Below are 20982 nucleotides of genomic sequence, written 5' to 3'. Positions count from 1 at the left end.
TGCTCTCTCAGTGCTCTCTCCTGCGCTCTCTCTGCGCTCTCTCTGCGCTCTCTCTGCGCTCTCTTTGCTCTCTCTCTGCTCTCTCTCTGCGCTCTCTCTGCGCTCTCTCGGGGCTCTCTCGGGCACTCTCGGGGCTCTCTCGGGCACTCTCGGGGCACTCTCGGGGCTCTCTCGGGTCTCTCTCGGGGCCTCTCTGGCACTCTCTGCGCTCTCTCTGGCACTCTCTGCGCTCTCTCTGGCACTCTCTGCGCTCTCTCTCTCTGCGCTCTCTCTCTGCGCTCTCTCTCTGCGCTCTCTCTCTGCGCTCTCTCTCTGCGCTCTCTCTCTGCGCTCTCTCTCTCTGCGCTCTCTCTCTCTCTGCGCTCTCTCTCAGCGCTCTCCTCAGCGCTCTCTCTCAGCGCTCTCCTCAGCGCTCTCTCTGGCTCCCCTTTCAGGGCGCTGTGAAGCGACGCGGATGCTTCTCGCTGATCAGGGTCTGGATTGGAAGGAAGACATTGTAAACTGGGAGACTTGGATGCAGGGAGAGCTCAAGGAGAAAGCGGTGAGGGGGGGAGAGAGAAGGGGAAGGGAGGGGGGGGGAGAGAAGGGGAAGGGTGGGAGAGGAGAGAAGGGGAGGGGTGGGAGGGGAGAGAAGGGGAGGGGTGGGAGGGGAGAGAAGGGGAGGGGGGGGGAGGAGAGAGAAGGGGACGGGTGGGAGGGGAGAGAAGGGGACGGGTGGGAGGGGAGAGAAGGGGGGGAGTGGAGGGGGAGGAGCGTTTTTGTCCTGCTGTTGCCCCCCCCCCTCCCCCCTCCTCTCTCACTTGGGGGTAATTATTTTCTTGTTGCCTGTTAGGTATTCGGACAGCTGCCACAATTCAAGGATGGCGACTTAAACCTGTACCAGTCGAACGCAATATTGCGCCATCTCGCCAGGAAGCACGGTGCGTGTGTGTGCGTGTGTGTGCGTGTGTATATATGTTTCCGTCCTCTCTTGGGACCTTGTCCCCCTCACCACGGCTGTGTCTCTCTCTCTCACCACGGCTGTGTCTCTCTCTCTCACCACGGCTGTGTCTCTCTCTCTCTCACCACGGCTGTGTCTCTCTCTCTCACCACGGCTGTCTCTCTCTCTCACCACGGCTGTGTCTCTCTCTCTCACCACGGCTGTGTCTCTCTCTCTCACCACGGCTGTGTCTCTCTCTCTCACCACGGCTGTGTCTCTCTCTCTCACCACGGCTGTGTCTCTCTCTCTCACCACGGCTGTGTGTGTCTCTCTCTCTCATCACGGCTGTGTCTCTCTCTCTCACCACGGCTGTGTCTCTCTCTCACCACGGCTGTGTCTCTCTCTCACCACGGCTGTGTCTCTCTCTCTCACCACGGCTGTGTCTCTCTCTCACCACGGCTGTGTCTCTCTCTCACCACGGCTGTGTCTCTCTCTCACCACGGCTGTGTCTCTCTCTCTCACCACGGCTGTGTGTGTCTCTCTCTCTCACCACGGCTGTGTGTCTCTCTCTCACCACGGCTGTGTCTCTCTCTCTCACCACGGCTGTGTCTCTCTCTCTCACCACGGCTGTGTCTCTCTCTCTCACCACGGCTGTGTCTCTCTCTCTCACCACGGCTGTGTGTGTCTCTCTCTCTCACCACGGCTGTGTGTGTCTCTGTCTCTCACCACGGCTGTGTGTCTCTCTCTCTCACCACGGCTGTGTCTCTCTCTCTCACCACGGCTGTGTCTCTCTCTCTCACCATGGCTGTGTCTCTCTCTCTCACCATGGCTGTGTCTCTCTCTCTCACCACGGCTGTGTCTCTCTCTCTCACCACGGCTGTGTGTGTCTCTCTCTCTCACCACGGCTGTGTGTGTCTCTCTCTCTCACCACGGCTGTGTCTCTCTCTCTCACCATGGCTGTGTCTCTCTCTCTCACCATGGCTGTGTGTCTCTCTCTCTCACGACGGCTGTGTGTCTCTCTCTCTCACCACGGCTGTGTCTCTCTCTCTCACCACGGCTGTGTCTCTCTCACCACGGCTGTGTCTCTGTCTCTCACCACGGCTGTGTGTCTCTCTCTCTCACCACGGCTGTGTGTCTCTCTCTCTCACCACGGCTGTGTGTCTCTCTCTCTCACCACGGCTGTGTGTCTCTCTCTCTCACCACGGCTGTGTGTCTCTCTCTCTCACCACGGCTGTGTGTCTCTCTCTCTCACCCACGGCTGTGTGTCTCTCTCTCTCACCACGGCTGTGTGTCTCTCTCTCTCACCACGGCTGTGTGTCTCTCTCTCTCACCACGGCTGTGTGTCTCTCTCTCACCACGGCTGTGTGTCTCTCTCTCACCACGGCTGTGTGTCTCTCTCTCTCTCACCACGGCTGTGTGTCTCTCTCTCTCTCACCACGGCTGTGTCTCTCTCTCTCTCTCTCACCACGGCTGTGTCTCTCTCTCTCACCACGGCTGTATGTGTCTCTCTCTCACCACGGCTGTATGTGTCTCTCTCTCTCACCACGGCTGTGTGTCTCTCTCTCTCTCTCACCACGGCTGTGTCTCTCTCTCTCACCACGGCTGTGTGTCTCTCTCTCTCACCACGGCTGTGTGTCTCTCTCTCTCACCACGGCTGTGTGTCTCTCTCACCACGGCTGTGTCTGTCTCTCTCTCTCACCACGGCTGTGTCTCTCTCTCTCACCACGGCTGTGTGTGTCTCTCTCTCACCACGGCTGTCTCTCTCTCTCACCACGGCTGTATGTGTCTCTCTCTCTCACCACGGCTGTATGTGTCTCTCTCTCTCACCACGGCTGTGTGTGTCTCTCTCTCTCACCACGGCTGTGTGTGTGTCTCTCCCTCTCTCTATCTCTCTCTCACCACGGCTGTGTCTCTCTCTCTCACCATGGCTGTGTGTCTCTCGGTCTCTCTCAAACACCACAGCTGTCTCTCTCTCTCACCACAAGTGTGTGTCTCTCACAACGACTGTCTCTCTCCCTCACCACGACTGTGTGTTTCTCTCTCTCTCTCTCTATCACCATGGCTGTGTGTGTCTCTCTCTCCCTCTCTCTATCTCTCTCTCACCACGGCTGTGTCTCTCTCTCTCACCATGGCTGTGTGTATCTCGGTCTCTCTCAAACACCACAGCTGTCTCTCTCTCTCACCACGAGTGTGTGTCTCTCACAACGACTGTCTCTCTCTCTCACCACGGCTGTGTGTGTCTCTCTCTCTCTCTCACCACGGCTGTGTGTGTGTCTCTCTCTCACCACGGCTGTGTCTCTCGGTCTCTCTCAGGTCTGTATGGGAAGCAGTCTCTCGAGGCGTCTCGCATAGACATGGTGAATGACGGGGTGGAAGATTTCAGGCTGAAATATCTGCGTCTGATCTATCAGAACTATGTGAGTCTCACTCAGGAGCGGTCTCTGCTACTTTCTCTCTCACTCAGGAGCGGTCTCTGCTACTTTCTCTCTCTCTCACTCAGGAGCGGTCTCGGCTACTTTCTCTCTGTCTCTCTCTCTCTCTCACTCAGGAGTGGTCTCTTCTACTTTCTCTCTCTCTCACTCAGGAGCGGTCTCTGCTACTTTCTCTTTCTCTCACTCAGGAGCGGGTCCCTGCTACTTTCTCTCTGTCTCTTTCTCTCTCTCTCTGGCCCCCTTGACACACGCTCTCTCTGTCTCTGTGAGGGGACCTTCCCCTGGTGGATGTATATGTCCCGTCTCTGTGACGGGTCTTTCACCTGGTGGGTGTATATGTCCCATCTGTGAGGGGACCTTCTCCTGGTGGATGTATATGTCCTGTCTCTGTGATGGGTCCTTCCCCTGGTGGGTGTATATGTCCCAGTCTCTGTGAGGGGTCCTTCCCCTGGTGGGTGTATATGTCCCGTCTGTGAGGGGACCTTCCCCTGGTGGGTGTATATGTTCCATCTCTGTGAGGGGACCTTCCCCAGGTGGGTGTATATGTCCCGTCTCTGTGAGGGGACCTTCCCCTGGTGGGTGTATATGTCCCGTCTCTGTGAGGGGACCTTCCCCTGGTGGATGTATATGTCCAGTCTCTGTGAGGGGTCCTTCCCCTGGTGGGTGTATATGTCCAGTCTCTGTGAGGGGTCCTTCCCCTGGTGGATGTATATGTCCTGTCTCTGTGATGGGTCCTTCCCCTGGTGGGTGTATATGTCCCAGTCTCTGTGAGGGGACCTTCCCCTGGTGGGTGTATATGTCCCAGTCTCTGTGAGGGGACCTTCCCCTGGTGGGTGTATATGTCTCAGTCTCTGTGAGGGGACCTTCCCCTGGTGGATGTATATGTCCTGTCTCTGTGATGGGTCCTTCCCCTGGTGGGTGTATATGTCCCAGTCTCTGTGAGGGGTCCTTCCCCTGGTGTGTGTATATGTCCCGTCTGTGAGGGGACCTTCCCCTGGTGGGTGTATATGTTCCATCTCTGTGAGGGGACCTTCCCCAGGTGGGTGTATATGTCCCGTCTCTGTGAGGGGACCTTCCCCTGGTGGGTGTATATGTCCCAGTCTCTGTGATGGGTCCTTCCCCTGGTGGGTGTATATGTCCCAGTCTCTGTGAGGGGTCCTTCCCCTGGTGTGTGTATATGTCCCGTCTGTGAGGGGACCTTCCCCTGGTGGGTGTATATGTTCCATCTCTGTGAGGGGACCTTCCCCAGGTGGGTGTATATGTCCCGTCTCTGTGAGGGGACCTTCCCCTGGTGGGTGTATATGTCCCGTCTCTGTGAGGGGACCTTCCCCAGGTGGGTGTATATGTCCCGTCTCTGTGAGGGGACCTTCCCCTGGTGGGTGTATATGTCCCGTCTCTGTGAGGGGACCTTCCCCTGGTGGGTGTATATGTCCCGTCTCTGTGAGGGGACCTTCCCCTGGTGGGTGTATATGTCCCGTCTCTGTGAGGGGACCTTCCCCTGGTGGGTGTATATGTCTCAGTCTCTGTGAGGGGACCTTCCCCTGGTGGGTGTATATGTCTCAGTCTCTGTGAGGGGACCTTCCCCTGGTGGGTGTATATGTCCCAGTCTCTGTGAGGGGACCTTCCCCTGGTGGGTGTATATGTCTCAGTCTCTGTGAGGGGACCTTCCCCTGGTGGATGTATATGTCCTGTCTCTGTGATGGGTCCTTCCCCTGGTGGGTGTATATGTCCCAGTCTCTGTGAGGGGTCCTTCCCCTGGTGTGTGTATATGTCCCGTCTGTGAGGGGACCTTCCCCTGGTGGGTGTATATGTTCCATCTCTGTGAGGGGACCTTCCCCAGGTGGGTGTATATGTCCCGTCTCTGTGAGGGGACCTTCCCCTGGTGGGTGTATATGTCCCAGTCTCTGTGATGGGTCCTTCCCCTGGTGGGTGTATATGTCCCAGTCTCTGTGAGGGGTCCTTCCCCTGGTGTGTGTATATGTCCCGTCTGTGAGGGGACCTTCCCCTGGTGGGTGTATATGTTCCATCTCTGTGAGGGGACCTTCCCCAGGTGGGTGTATATGTCCCGTCTCTGTGAGGGGACCTTCCCCTGGTGGGTGTATATGTCCCGTCTCTGTGAGGGGACCTTCCCCAGGTGGGTGTATATGTCCCGTCTCTGTGAGGGGACCTTCCCCTGGTGGGTGTATATGTCCCGTCTCTGTGAGGGGACCTTCCCCTGGTGGGTGTATATGTCCCGTCTCTGTGAGGGGACCTTCCCCTGGTGGGTGTATATGTCCCGTCTCTGTGAGGGGACCTTCCCCTGGTGGGTGTATATGTCTCAGTCTCTGTGAGGGGACCTTCCCCTGGTGGGTGTATATGTCTCAGTCTCTGTGAGGGGACCTTCCCCTGGTGGGTGTATATGTCTCAGTCTCTGTGAGGGGACCTTCTCCTGGTGGGTGTATATGTCTCAGTCTCTGTGAGGGGACCTTCTCCTGGTGGGTGTATATGTCCCAGTCTCTGTGAGGGGACCTTCTCCTGGTGGGTGTATATGTCCCGTCTCTGTGAGGGGACCTTCCCCTGGTGGGTGTATATGTCCCGTCTCTGTGAGGGGTCCTTCCCCTGGTGGGTGTATATGTCCCGTCTCTGTGAGGGGTCCTTCCCCTGGTGGGTGTATATGTCCCGTCTCTGTGAGGGGACCTTCCCCTGGTGGGTGTATATGTCCCATCTGTGAGGGGACCTTCTCCTGGTGGATGTATATGTCCCAGTCTCTGTGAGGGGACCTTCCCCTGGTGGGTGTATATGTCCCATCTGTGAGGGGACCTTCTCCTGGTGGGTGTATATGTCCCATCTGTGAGGGGACCTTCTCCTGGTGGTTGTATATGTCCCGTCTCTGTGAGGGGACCTTCCCCTGGTGGGTGTATATGTCCCAGTCTCTGTGAGGGGACCTTCCCCTGGTGGGTGTATATGTCTCAGTCTCTGTGAGGGGTCCTTCCCCTGGTGGGTGTATATGTCTCAGTCTCTGTGAGGGGACCTTCCCCTGGTGGGTGTATATGTCCCGTCTCTGTGACGGGTCTTTCACCTGGTGGGTGTATATGTCCCGTCTCTGTGAGGGGTCCTTCCCCTGGTGGATGTATATGTCCCGTCTCTGTGAGGGGACCTTCCCTTGGTGGATGTATATGTCCCAGTCTCTGTGAGGGGACCTTCCCCAGGTGGGTGTATATGTCCCGTCTCCGTGAGGAGTCCTTCCCCAGGTGGGTGTATATGTCCCGTCTCTGTGAGGGGTCCTTCCCGTGGTGGGTGTATATGTCCCGTCTCCGTGAGGAGTCCTTCCCCTGGTGGGTGTATATGTCCCGTCTGTGAGGGGTCCTTCCCCTGGTGGATGTATATGTCCCGTCTCTGTGAGGGGACCTTCCCCTGGTGGGTGTATATGTCCCATCTCTGTGAGGGGACCTTCTGCTGGTGGGTGTATATGTCCCGTCTCTGTGAGGGGACCTTCCCCTGGTGGATGTATATGTCCCGTCTCTGTGAGGGGACCTTCCCCTGGTGGGTGTATATGTCCCGTCTCTGTGAGGGGACCTTCCCCTGGTGGGTGTATATGTCCCAGTCTCTGTGAGGGGACCTTCCCCTGGTGGGTGTATATGTCCCGTCTCTGTGAGGGGACCTTCCCCTGGTGGGTGTATATGTCTCGGTGTCTGTGATGGGACCTTCTCCTGGTGGATGTATATGTCCCGTCTCTGTGAGGGGACCTTCCCCTGGTGGGTGTATATAGTTACATAGTTAATGAGGTTGAAAAAAGACGTACGTCCATCAAGTTCAACATATGCTAAATTTAGACAACAGATACTTTATCCTATATCTATACTTATTGACCCAGAAAAAGGCAAACACAAACCCCAGTGTCATATCATCCAATGAAATCTCATAAGGGGAAAATAAATTCCTTCCTGACTCCAAGAATTGGCAATCGGATTAATCCCTGGATCAGCGTCCTTCCCATGTATACTTATTTGGTATATCCCTGTGTACCTTTCCCATCTAAAAAGATGTCCAACCTTTTTTTGAACAAACCTATTGTATCTGCCATCACAGTCTCCATGGGTCATGAATTATGTTTTGTTGGATCATATTTAGGCTGGTTTCACTTCCCGGGACCATGGTGATATAGAATAATTGTAGAAACCGTGCAGTCAGCATCCTCTTCCTCACACACAGCTATCTGCCATCAGGATGTGGGGAAAGTGCTTGTGCCAGGCTTCTCCTTTGTGTTTGTGGATCAGCTGGTTGGTTCTCGGTGGCCGGGTGAGAGTAATGTGCAATCAGCACTGGGATTATGGATCAGACGGCTGTCTTAGTTTGGGCTTGTTTGGCTTCCTCTTTGGAGGAGAATGTCCGGGGCTCCAGTGCTGCCATTTTCTTGACTCGTTTGTTTTCTTGATGTTTGTGATACTCCGTTTATACCGTGTTTGTCTCTGTGTCTGTCTCTTTCTCCATCTCTCCTCCCCTAGCACCTTCTCCATCTTTCTCTTCCTCTCCCTCTTCCCTCCCTCCCCTCTCGACCTATGGATGCCCCATTTTCCTCCCCAATAGACAGTCTAGACCCAATGAACCAAGTTATGACCGACTGCCCGTGGTTATGTCAATGTATACACGTGACTCGTGACCCGCTGCTGGCCGGATAACCGGCTGTCACGCCGTGCTCACCACATACAAGGGGGGACCCCGGAGCTGAGGTGGGAATGGGTATAAACGTCACCCACAACCACGAAGGTGCGTCTGGAGTGTAGGTTAGTCGAGGTAGCCGGATCATTGGAGGTACTATTAGTCGTGGTCAGGGCTGGAGAGTTGTCGTTGTCCGAGTGCCGAGGTCAGGGCTGGAGAGATGCGGATGGTCAGAAATAGCCGGGGTCAGGAGTACGGAGGTGCGGAGTCCAAATAACGAGCCGGGTCGGTACACAGAGCAAGGCTCCGCGAGGCTGTGGAGGCAGAGACGGGGAGAAGCGCAACGTAACAAAAGGCGATGCGCAAAGGGAGGAGCAGTGAAAACAGCGCTAATGCAGTGAATAAAAATAGATGACACTATAAGTGACACACATACAGTAAGTACACTAAACTTAAAGTGGGGGCTGCTAGGCAAAAAAGGTGTACACAAACCAATACAAGCAGCAAAAAAACAGAAAAGCCGGCGCCTTCAAAATGGAAAAAATAAAACTGACCAAATAGAGTCCACGGGCATATGGAATGGAGTCCAAGGGCATATGGAATGGAGTCCAAGGGCATATGGAATGGAGTCCAAGGGCATATGGAATGGAGTCCAAGGGCATATGGAATGGAGTCCCGAGGGGAATCTTCAGTGAAGTCTCATAGACAGACAAACATAAAAAACAAAAAAGACAAAGACAAAAGAAAAAGATCATAGTGCAACTAAACAAGACCAATATACACAAACAAATACTGAAAAGATTGGCAAAGAGATAATCACAAATTTAATGCAATTAAATAAAATATTAATAAAACAACAGACACATGAATGTAGGGCTAAAGACACTAATAAGTTGGATCATCCGGTAGGAGTAAAATTAAAATCCTACTTACAGCAGGGCTGAAGGATAAAAACCCACAGCAACTGTCTCTGAGTCCAGACCAGAGCTTCTGCAGAGATGGAGCACAGCAGCACAGCTTCCAAGAGTCCACACTGCAAGGGCGACCCCTGTAGCCACTCACGCAGACCTTCCAGGTGGGTGAGAGGTACCCCGAGGGGGCACCAGGGCTACACGCTGTTAGTGGAGTTGCCGACACCGGACGCACAAGCCCGCAGGTCGCGCGGTGTGTCGGTGACGTCACGCCACAGCGCGAGGACAGGGGAAGCGCTCGAGAGAACAGTGAGGCTCTGGGAGCTGAAGAGCAGTCAGGAAACAGCAGTGCACAGACGGGAGAGGATGATGCACGTCCAAGCCAGAGCAAAAAGACCACCCTACGCGTTTCGTGACGTCAGTCACTCCGTCAGGGGCATGATGGGAATAGGAAGTGCTGGCATATATATACCCTAACACCAATTAAAACATTAAGTAAAATAATGGCATAATTTGTAAGAATAAACCAAGACAATCTTAACAGTGAATAACAAACAACATCAAACTAATAAACAGTAAAACATGGATAAAGAAAACAAAACACTAAAAATCAGATCGGGTTGAGACCTCATAAAGACCCATCAGGGCCCAACAAATCCTTCCTTAAAGGCACAGTGCTCCAAGTGAATGTATCAAAAGACTCTTAGCATGTGGAGTTGCTAAAAATGCTCAAAATACTCAAAATACTAAAACTGCCAGTACCAGCAAAGAACAACAATTTTTTTTTTTTTTTTTTTAAATGTTAATGTGTAAAACACATATTGTACACAGTGAGTTATTTAATTATTTATTTAACCAAAAAGGCTGAGGTCGAATTCGATGTTAAGACCGTTGGGAGATAAAGTTTTAAGTTCATATATCCAATATGACTCGCGTTTGCTAATACCATTTATCTTATCTCCGCCTCTCCAGTTCCCTGGATACATCGCAATTGCTTGGGCACTTAAGACCTTTTGGGTTTTGCTGGTGGTGGATGAGGAAGTATTGTGACACACTGTGTGTTATCAGCCCCTTCCTTATATTGTACACATGTTCATAAATGCGTCTCTGGTAAGCTGAACATGTGTACAATATAAGGAAGGGGCTGACAACACACAGTGTGTCACAAAACTTCCTCATCCACCACCAGCAAAACCCAAAAGGTCTTAAGTGCCCAAGCAATTGCAGTGTATCCAGGGAACTGGAGAGGCGGAGATAAGATAAATGGTAATAGCAAACGCGAGTCATATTGGATATATGAACTTAAAACTTTATCTCCCAACGGTCTTAACATCGAATTCGACCTCAGCCTTTTTGGTTAAATAAATAATTAAATAACTCACTGTGTACAATATGTGTTTTACACATTAACATTTAAAAAAAAAAAAAAAAAAAATTGTTGTTATTTGCTGGTACTGGCAGTTTTAGTATTTTGAGTATTTTGAGCATTTTTAGCAACTCCACATGCTAAGAGTCTTTTGATACATTCACTTGGAGCACTGTGCCTTTAAGGAAGGATTTGTTGGGCCCTGATGGGTCTTTATGAGGTCTCAAGCCTATCTGATTTTTAGTGTTTTGTTTTCTTTATCCATGTTTTACTGTTTATTAGTTTGATGTTGTTTGTTAATCACTGTTAAGATTGTCTTGGTTTATTCTTACAAATTATGCCATTATTTTACTTAATGTTTTAATTGGTGTTAGGGTATATATATGCCAGCACTTCCTATTCCCATCATGCCCCTGACGGAGTGACTGACGTCACGAAACGCGTAGGGTGGTCTTTTTGCTCTGGCTTGGACGTGCATCATCCTCTCCCGTCTGTGCACTGCTGTTTCCTGACTGCTCTTCAGCTCCCAGAGCCTCACTGTTCTCTCAAGCGCTTCCCCTGTCCTCGTGCTGTGGTGTGACGTCACCGACACACCGCGCGACCTGCGGGCTTTTGCGTCCGGTGTCGGCAACTCCACTAACAGTGTGTAGCCCTGGTGCCCCCTCGGGGTACCTCTCACCCACCTGGAAGGTCTGCGTGAGTGGCTACAGCGGTCGCCCTTGCAGTGCGGACTCTTGGAAGCTGTGCTGCTGTGCTCCATCTCTGCAGAAGCTCTGGTCTGGACTCAGAGACAGTTGCTGTGGGTTTTTATCCTTCAGCCCTGCTGTAAGTAGGATTTTAATTTTACTCCTACCGGATGATCCAACTTATTAGTGTCTTTAGCCCTACATTCATGTGTCTGTTGTTTTATTAATATTTTATTTAATTGCATTAAATTTGTGATTATCTCTTTGCCAATCTTTTCAGTGTTTGTTTGTGTATATTGGTCTTGTTTAGTTGCACTTTGATCTTTTTCTTTTTCATTTTTTATGTTTGTTTGTCTGTCTGAGACTTCACTGAAGATTCCCCTCGGGACTCCATTCCATATGCCCGTGGGCTCCATTCCATATGCCCGTGGGCTCCATTCCATATGCCCGTGGGCTCCATTCCATATGCCCGTGGGCTCTATTTGGTCAGTTTTATTTTTTCCATTTTGGAGGCGCCAGCTTTTCTGTTTTTTTAAAGGTGATGCTCAGGCAAAGTGCCAGCGGCACAGCTGAGTATATAAGGAAGCGCATAGCCAATAGGAAGAGAGGCAACCAGGAGGGGGGTTGGGAGGTACCACCAGCCATGGCCGCCTATCACCTGTGGCCGCTCATCACCTATGGCTCATGACTACCAATCTCTCTCTGCAGGAGGATGGGAAAGTCTCCTATATTGACGGCCTCCCTTCTGATCTCCGGCATTTTGAGCGTCTCCTGTCTGAGAATAATCAGGGGAAAAACTTCTTAGTTGGAGAGGAGGTAGGAGCAGAGCTATTTGTGTGCCACGTGGTGTGTGCGTGTGCCTGGCGGGGTGTTTGTGTGTGTGCCGGGCGAGGGGGGGGGTGTCTGTGCCAGGCGGGGTGTGTGTGTGTGTGCCGGGCAAGGGGGGGGCTGTGTGCCAGGCGGTGGGGTGCTGGGCGGGGGGGGGGGGGTGTGCCGGGAGGGGGGGTGTGTGTGCGCCGGGCGGGGTGTGTGCCGGGCAGTGGGTGTTTGTGTGCCGGGCCGTCTGTGTGTGTGACGGGCGGTGTGTGCGTGCGCGTGCCTTGGAATGTCTGTGTGTGTGCGTATTCGGCGGGCTGTGTGTGTGACGGGCGGTGTGTGCGTGCGCGTGCCTTGGAATGTCTGTGTGTGTGCGTATTGGGCGGGCTGTGTGTGTGCGTATTGGGCGGGCTGTGTGTGTGCGTATTGGGCGGGCTGTGTGTGTGCGTATTGGGCGGGCTGTGTGTGTGCGTATTGGGCGGGCTGTGTGTGTGCGTATTGGGCGGGCTGTGTGTGTGCGTATTGGGCGGGCTGTGTGTGTGCGTATTGGGCGGGCTGTGTGTGTGTGTATTGGGCGGGCTGTGTGTGTGCGTATTGGGCGGGCTGTGTGTGTGCGTATTGGGCGGGCTGTGTGTGTGCGTATTGGGCGGGCTGTGTGTGTGCGTATTGGGCGGGCTGTGTGTGTGCGTATTGGGCGGGCTGTGTGTGTGCGTATTGGGCGGGCTGTGTGTGTGCGTATTGGGCGGGCTGTGTGTGTGCGTATTGGGCGGGCTGTGTGTGTGCGTATTGGGCGGGCTGTGTGTGTGCGTATTGGGCGGGCTGTGTGTGTGCGTATTGGGCGGGCTGTGTGTGTGCGTATTGGGCGGGCTGTGTGTGTGCGTATTGGGCGGGCTGTGTGTGTGCGTATTGGGCGGGCTGTGTGTGTGCGTATTGGGCGGGCTGTGTGTGTGCGTATTGGGCGGGCTGTGTGTGTGCGTATTGGGCGGGCTGTGTGTGTGCGTATTGGGCGGGCTGTGTGTGTGCGTATTGGGCGGGCTGTGTGTGTGCGTATTGGGCGGGCTGTGTGTGTGCGTATTGGGCGGGCTGTGTGTGTGCGTATTGGGCGGGCTGTGTGTGTGCGTATTGGGCGGGCTGTGTGTGTGCGTATTGGGCGGGCTGTGTGTGTGCGTATTGGGCGGGCTGTGTGTGTGCGTATTGGGCGGGCTGTGTGTGTGCGTATTGGGCGGGCTGTGTGTGTGCGTATTGGGCAGTCTGTGTGCATGTGTGCATATACCGGACGTCTGGGTGTGCGTGTGTGTGTGTGTATTATACTCTCTGCCTCAGTATAACAGTATCCGTTGCCATGTTCTGGTCATGTTAAGGCTGCACATGTATGTACTGATCCCCTCTTCCTCCCCCCAGATTTCTTTTGCAGATTATAACCTGCTGGATCTCCTGCGCTCTCATCTCGTGCTGTCTCCGGGATGTCTCGCAGATTTCCCGCTCCTCTCGGGGTATGTCTCGCGTCTCAACTCTCGCCCCAAACTCCAAGCGTACCTCACCAGCGACGCCCACAAGAACCGTCCAATCAATGGCAACGGCAAACAGTGATCCAATCAGATGGCGACTTCAATTAGCCTGAGACACCTGTATACAGAGGGGTGTACATGGATATAGCGGTATCCAGAGGGGTGTACATGGATATAGCTGTATACAGAGGGGGCTGCCTCTGTCCAATAAACACAAACATTACAATGAATCGTTGTGTCTTTATCGCTCGTCCAACAAGTCCCCGTCTATAGGAGGAAAGCGGGCGGTGTGTGTGTGTGGCGGTATGTGTGTCTGCGTGTGCGCGAGGCGGTGTGTGTGTCTCGGGTGGTCAGTGTGTTTGTCGGGCGGTGTGTGCGGGTGTGCGTGTGCCGGGCGGTCTCTGTGTGTGCGCGTGTGCCGAGCGGTCTCTGTGTGCGCGCGCGTGTGCCGAGCGGTCTCTGTGTGTGCGCGTGTGCCGGGGGCGGTCTGTGTATGCGCGTGTGCCGGGGGCAGTCTGTGCGCGTGTGCCGGGGACGGTCTGTGTGTGCGCGTGTGCCGGGGGCGGTCTGTGTGTGTGACTCAGGCGGTCTGTGTGTGTGTGTGTGTGCGTGTGCGCGTGCGACTCAGGCGGTCTGTGTGTGTGTGTGTGTGCGTGTGCGCGTGCGACTCAGGCGGTCTGTGTGTGTGTGTGTGTGCGTGTGCGCGTGTGACTCAGACGGTCTTGGCTGAAGGATCCGCTGAACCGCAACGTGATCCCACGCCGCAATCTGCTGAATCCTCTCTCCCTTGTCCTCTGGCGTCCGCCTCTGGAGGGAACTCCCGCTGGAGTGTGTCCCTTTAAATGTCTCCAGTTGCCTTTGGCCTGGTCCCAGACCGCAGGCTGCACTGACCGCGTGGCGTACGTCATGGATGTGCTAATGCCGATTCTAATGTGCTATGTGGAGCGCCCCCATCTGGGGCCTTCCCTACAGCACCACAAGCTATTGCTGGTCGGGGCCTAGCTGGGACCTGAGGGGATATCTGGCCTAGACCAGCGGAGCACTTCTCCCTGGAACTTACCTCACCCCTTGCTGTCCTGCTCCCGACTGGCGTAGTCTTCATAGCGCGCCAAATGTAACTTATCTGACTTGCCGTGATTCTAAGAGCCCTATTGGCTCTAACTCCCCACGTGGTGTGAAGCCCCTAAGGCTACTGGGATATGTAGTCCCGCATGGAGCCTCTTCTAAGATGGTTGCCACTCGTGGCCATACTGCACATGGGCACACCTCCTCACGCATGCGCGATATTCAAAATGTCGGCGTCCTGTATCGGCGATCTGCCGTTGAGCTCTGCCGGCGCCCGGACGCCTCTTCAGCCGTCCTCCACACCACCCCGGCCAGGAGGTATAAAAGGGGACCTGGCTACATCTGGATGCTGGATTGGGCCTACCTTTTTAAAGTACTCCAAAGCTTCATCTTTTCTGGAAACTTCATGGAGGGGTGTACAGGAGTTATATCAGTACCTGTGTGCCAGGATTAAGTGTTCTAGACTATTCTCTGACATTATCCCTCTACGGCAGGGTGCGCAAAGTTTTTAACTTGCGCCCCCCCCCCCTGCCTGCTTACCTCCTGGTTCGTGCCCCCCCTCCTCCTCGGCTCCTGCGTCAAATGAAGTCGCAGGGTCATGTGATGTCACGTTGCCATGGCAACCCAACGTCTCGTGACACATGACGCCGGTTACCATGGCGACATGTCGCTGAAGATAAGGTAGGAGAAGCTGCAGAGGCCTAGCGTGGTCCCCCCGGCATTTAATTTAAATGCCTTGGGGGGGGAGCGCGGGAACTCTGTAGTCCCTGCGCCCCCCATGAAAATTCTCCCACCCCGCTCTTTGCACACCCCTGCTATACGGAACCAGACAGAGGTGACCCCTCTCCCCACTCTTGTTTGCATTCTCCATTGTGCCCTTGGCAGCCTACATTAGGTTTAATCCCCCCTAGAACACAGCACACTGATTACAAAACTTCTCTGTTCACGGACGATGTTCTATTGACCATTTCTAGGCCTCTTACCTCTCTCCCAAATCTGTTTCAGACTCGTCGAATTTGGATCGCTGTCTGGTTTTAAGATCAATGCAAAGTAAAGACAAATGCTGCACACCACGAATAAAAAAATAATGATTGCCACACTGTTACCGGTGCTCCTGTGTTGGTAGGAAAGCCTGCAGAACATTGCGGTACTATAGCAGAAAGGAGTAACACAACTTCTCGGATTTCTTTCATCTAATTTATCTAAAGCCAAAGTACAACGTTTCGACCCATAGGTCTTTGTCAAGTGAAAGTGGCATCACGTGAATGTCCAATGTAGTCCTTCTTATAGCCCCCACCTTCCCATAGCGCCCTCTGCTGATTATCCCTGATCTTCCGCACATGTGCTGATATAACTACCGTTCAACTTAGCTCTTCTTTATCTGCAATTGGTCCTCTCGCCGTCACGCGCTGTATCCTTGACGCTTGTCGTCATCACGTGGTCCGCCGTCATCGCTTAATCCCCACGGAACCACCCGGTCTGCAGGATTCTTCCTTCCTCTCCACGGGATGCGTCCAATGACGTCATCACGTTGCGTGTCGTCCTATTGGCCGTCACGTCATGTCATCGTTTCTGTGGCTATTTGGTTGCCATGGTTTCCGGGTTTCCCCCATGTGGGGCAGCTGACGTCCCCACGATCCTCGGCGTGCGTCTGACGTCCTCCTGTCCTTTAGGCATGTTCTATAGTGCCGGGCGCGTGCGGAATTTTAGTTGGCTGACGCCAGTCAGCCTTTCTATAGAAGGGGCGCGCGCGCACGGCAGGGAGAGGGGAGCCGACAGACGGCGGCGAAGATGAGGAAATTCATCTTTTCGCGCCGCTACCGGCTCTGAATGTTATGTATATATGTGTGTGTGTATACAGTATATGTATGCATGTGTATATATGTGTGTGTGTGTGTATATATGTATTTATTTATTTATAAAATATGTTACAGGAAGTAATACAGTGAGAGTTACCTCTCGTTCTCACGCATGTCCTGGGCACAGAGTAAAACAAATAATACATGGTTACAAATACAGTTACATAAATGAACTGGGTATACATTATATACAAGACATTGCGTGCACAGTTACAGATAATATATATTACTAGCTGAGAGCCCCGGCGTTGCCCGGGATGTTTGTGGTGTGGGTGTGGCATTTGGGTGGGGAGTGGTCCACGCGGCCCATGTGCGGTGGTACTGCTGCTGTGGCTGTACTGATGGTGATTGTATCGGTGTGCTGATTTGGGAGGGTTTGGTGCTGATGTAGGGGTGCGGATGTGGGTGTGCCGATGGGGGAGGTGCGAAGGTGCCAATGTGTGGGTGCTGATGGTGTTGATGGGGGCTGGGAATGGCGGGGAGCCGAAAATGCCAGTGTGCTGGGGGGGCATGGGATACCGGTGTGCTGATGTGGTGGTGCTGGGGATAGTGTGTGTGTGTGTGTGTATACGTGTGTGTGTGTATACGTGTGTCTGTGTGTATACGTGTGTCTGTATAGGTGTGTATGTATAGGTGTGTGTGTGTGTGTCTACGTGTGTGTGTGTGTGTCTGTGTACGTGTGTGTGTGTCTGTCTACGTGTGTGTGTGTCTACATGTGTGTGTGTGTGTCTACATGTGTGTGTGTGTCTACATGTGTGTGTGTGTGGGTCTGTGGACGTGTGTGTGTGTGTGTCTGTCGACGTGTGTGTGTGTGCCTACATGTGTGTGTGTGTGTGTGTGCCTACGTGTGTGTGTGTGTGTGTGCCTACATGTGTGTGTGTGTGTGTGTGTGTGTCTACATGTGTGTGTGTGTGTCTACATGTGTGTGTGTGTGTCTACGTGTGTGTGTGTGTGTGTGTACATGTGTGTGGTCTCTGTGTGTGTATTTGTATATATATATATATATTTATGTATTATATATATATATATATTTATGTATTATATATATATATATATTTATGTATTATATATATATATATATTTATGTATAGAGATATATATATATAGTGTGTGTGTGTGTGTGTGTGTGTGTGTGTGTGTGTGTGTGTGTGTGTGTGTGTGTGTGTGTGTGTGTGTGTGTGTGGAGGGATGAGGGGGGAGCTGAAGGAATGTGTGTGTGTGGGGGGGGGGGGGGGGGAGCTGCTTACCTTGCAGTCGGCAGCATGTTCCTCGTGCAGGCCGGGAGACGGACCCTGCAGTCATCTGGTACGGAGGGGCGGGGATCAGACCGGAGCCGGACAGAGGGCATGTGGAGGGGGGGGGGAAGCTGCAGGGAGAGCAGCACGGAGCATGTGGAGGGGGGGGGAGCTCACCCGTCCTGCCGCTGCCTCACTCATCCGGCCGCTGCCTCACTCATCCGGCCGCTGCCTCACTCATCCGGCCGCTGCCTCACTGATCCGGCCGCTGCCTCACTCATCCTGCCGCTGCCTCACTGATCCTGCCGCTGCCTCACTCATCCGGCCGCTGCCTCACTCATCCGGCCGCTGCCTCACTCATCCGGCCGCTGCCTCACTCATCCTGCCGCTGCCTCACTCATCCTGCCGCTGCCTCACTGATCCGGCCGCTGCCTCACTCATCCTGCCGCTGCCTCACTCATCCTGCCGCTGCCTCACTCATCCTGCCGCTGCCTCACTCATCCTGCCGCTGCCTCACTCATCCTGCCGCTGCCTCACTCATCCTGCCGCTGCCTCACTCATCCGGCCGCTGCCTCACTCATCCGGCCGCTGCCTCACTGATCCGGCCGCTGCCTCACTGATCCGGACGCTGCCTCACTGATCCGGACGCTGCCTCACTCATCCGGCCGCTGCCTCACTCATCCGGCCGCTGCCTCACTCATCCGGCCGCTGCCTCACTCATCCTGCCGCTGCCTCACTGATCCGGCCGCTGCCTCACTCATCCGGCCGCTGCCTCACTCATCCGGCCGCTGCCTCACTCATGCTGCCGCTGCCTCACTCATCCTGCCGCTGCCTCACTCATCCTGCCGCTGCCTCACTGATCCGGCCGCTGCCTCACTCATCCTGCCGCTGCCTCACTCATCCTGCCGCTGCCTCACTGATCCGGCCGCTGCCTCACTCATCCTGCCGCTGCCTCACTCATCCTGCCGCTGCCTCACTCATCCTGCCGCTGCCTCACTCATCCTGCCGCTGCCTCACTCATCCGGCCGCTGCCTCACTCATCCGGCCGCTGCCTCACTCATCCGGCCGCTGCCTCACTCATCCGGCCGCTGCCTCACTCATCCGGCCGCTGCCTCACTCATCCGGCCGCTGCCTCACTCATCCGGCCGCTGCCTCACTCATCCTGCCGCTGCCTCACTCATCCGGCCGCTGCCTCACTCATCCGGACGCTGCCTCACTCATCCGGCCGCTCCCACGTGGATGTGAGGCGGGAGGCCGCGTGTTGTGGCCGCGTGTGTCCCGGGCGCTCGCTCCGCTCCCCCGCTGACTGTAGCGGCGCCGGGGTGTGAGCTTGGGGAGGGTGGGGGGGGTGTGAGCTTGGGGGGGGGGGATGAGCTTGGGGGGGTGAGGTGTGTGTGAGCTTGGGGGGGGTGGGAATGTGTGTGTGTGTGTGTGTGTACACGGGACTTCGGGTAAGTTCGGGCACAGGGAGGGTGGGGGGGGTTTGGAAGTTTAGGTGCGGTCAAGCTGACGGGGGAGAGTGAGGGGCACCGGGAGGGGATTGTGTGTGTGTGTCCCCGTCCGTGTCCGTGTGTGTATGTGTGTGTGTGTGTCCCCGTCCGTGTCCGTGTGTGTGTGTCCCTGTGTGTGTGTGTGTGTGTGTCCCTGTGTGTCCTTTGGCCCGTCACTCCGCCTCAGGCCAATGAGAGGTGTGCGGGGGCGGGCCAAGGGACCAATGAGATTTCCCCTAGGGACACCGGACATCCAGGCAGGCAGGCAGACAGGCAGACAGTGCTTTCACTAATATAGTATAAGAAGATGGGCGTATAAAACAGTTACAGACCAGATTAAAGTGTGAGACAGCCTTAGATTTGAAAGAACTTAAACTGGTGGTGGATGTGAGGGTCTCTGGTAGGTTGTTCCAGTTTTGGGGTGCACGGAAGGAGAAGGAGGAACGTACGGATACTTTGTTGAGCCTTGGGACCATGAATAGTCTTTTGGAGTCTGATCTCAGGTGATAAGTGCTGCAAGTGGTAGGGGTGAGGAGCTTGTTCAGGTAGCTGGGTAGCTTGCCCAGAAAGTACTTGAGGGTGAGACAGGAAAGGTGAACTTTGCGCCTAGACTCTAGTGATGACCAATCTAGTTCTTTGAGCATTTCGCAGTGATGTGTGTTGTAGTTGCATTGGAGAACAAAACGACAAATTGAATTGTAGAGGGTGTCAAGTTTGCTAAGGTGGGTTTGAGGTGCCGAGCCATATACTATGTCTCCATAGTCAATAATTGGCATTAGCATCTGCTGTGCAATACGCTTTCTGACCAGGAGACTTAGGGAGGATTTGTTCCTGTAAAGTACCCCTAGTTTGGCATAGGTCTTGGTTGTCAGGGTATCAATGTGCATCCCGAATGTTAAGTGGGAGTCAAACCATAAGCCCAGGTATTTAAAACTAGTGACAGGTGTTAGGGTGGTGGTAGCGTTGGTTCTAATCAGGAGCTCAGTCACTGGAAGCTTTACAAATTTAGTCTTGGTCCCAAATACCATTGTTACAGTCTTGTCAGTGTTTAAAAACAGTTTTTTTTGGGAAATCCAGTTTTCGAGTCTCAAAAAGTCAGACTGAAGTATGTGTTGAAGGTCGGAGAGGCTATGGCTGTGTGCATATAGGATTGTGTCATCTGCATACATGTGTATTGAGGCTTCCTTACAAGCTGTGGGAAGATCATTAATGAACACTGAGAAGAGTAGGGGCCCCAGAACAGAGCCTTGCGGGACACCACAGGTGATATCCAGGGGGTTGGAGTTAGAGCCTGAGATGGACACATGTTGGGATCTTCCTGATAGGTAGGACTGAAACCAGTGTAATGGGTATTCCCTATGAATACAGACGCTACTACCTGCTGTGCAACCTGTGTGGCTCTCAGGAGCCTAAGCCTCCGCTTGGGGAGCCTGGGGTACATGCATATTATACATCTCGTGGTGCAACGCCTCCACCTGGGAGGGATCCCAACGGAGTGGGAGGAGGCCCTCACAGGAACAACCACATGAAGCGAACAAATATTAAACAGGACTGTCTTTACTGCATAGCATAACATATATATTATCACACATCAACATAACCGTTGCTCCTCTCTAGAGGAGCCACATATGGCGTCACACAGGACGCTAACCACTATGCGCCACGGCAGACGCTAACCACTCTGCGCCACGGCGGACGCTACCACCTCTAGGCGTCACGGCGGATGCTAACCTCCCACAGAGTGATCCCACCCTGTGTCCAGTAACCCCCACCCAAATGTCTCGCACTCCCAAATGTCAAACACCAATGTCTGTATATATGTGTGACTGCGCAGCCACTATGTCTGGTGATTAGGCCTTGTTGGTGCACGTGAATGGTAGGTTACCTGCCCGGGGCTCCAGCCACGGGTACCGCGATATCACCGGAGATCCGCCCGATCCGCCGTTGTCCTCCACACCGCATTGGGTGAATTCCAGCGCGGATAATATCACCTAGTCCCAGGGTCTTTGGTGGTGTTCTGAGCCCAGAACCCACCTCGCAGGGCCGCACGGATTCAG

The 20982-nt window shown here is 54.0% G+C and overlaps 1 protein-coding gene across 1 annotated transcript; it reads left to right on the top strand.

Moving 5' to 3' along the window:
• The first annotated feature begins 411 nt into the window (after window positions 1-411).
• Window positions 412-13506, top strand: GSTP1 (glutathione S-transferase pi 1). The gene is made up of 5 exons (XM_075583991.1): window positions 412-541; window positions 833-920; window positions 3233-3336; window positions 11661-11768; window positions 13170-13506. Exons 1-5 carry the CDS (start codon window positions 455-457, stop codon window positions 13356-13358), a joined length of 576 nt encoding a protein of 191 aa, XP_075440106.1. The 5' UTR covers window positions 412-454; the 3' UTR covers window positions 13359-13506.
• The last annotated feature ends 7476 nt before the right edge of the window (window positions 13507-20982 follow it).

The sequence above is a fragment of the Ascaphus truei genome, unplaced genomic scaffold (assembly GCF_040206685.1).
Source record: "Ascaphus truei isolate aAscTru1 unplaced genomic scaffold, aAscTru1.hap1 HAP1_SCAFFOLD_430, whole genome shotgun sequence".
NCBI lineage: Eukaryota > Metazoa > Chordata > Amphibia > Anura > Ascaphidae > Ascaphus > Ascaphus truei.
The sequence above is the reverse complement of the archived record's forward strand: the minus strand, read 5'-3'. Positions and strand labels throughout refer to the sequence as shown.

Excerpts from the sequence above, each read along its gene's own strand:
- GSTP1 (XM_075583991.1), top strand. The coding sequence starts at position 455 with ATGCTTCTCGCTGATCAGGGTCTGGATTGGAAGGAAGACATTGTAAAC. Across the intron at positions 921-3,232 it reads CCATCTCGCCAGGAAGCACG|GTCTGTATGGGAAGCAGTCT; the intron begins GTGCGTGTGTGT and ends GGTCTCTCTCAG. Across the intron at positions 3,337-11,660 it reads GTCTGATCTATCAGAACTAT|GAGGATGGGAAAGTCTCCTA; the intron begins GTGAGTCTCACT and ends CTCTCTCTGCAG.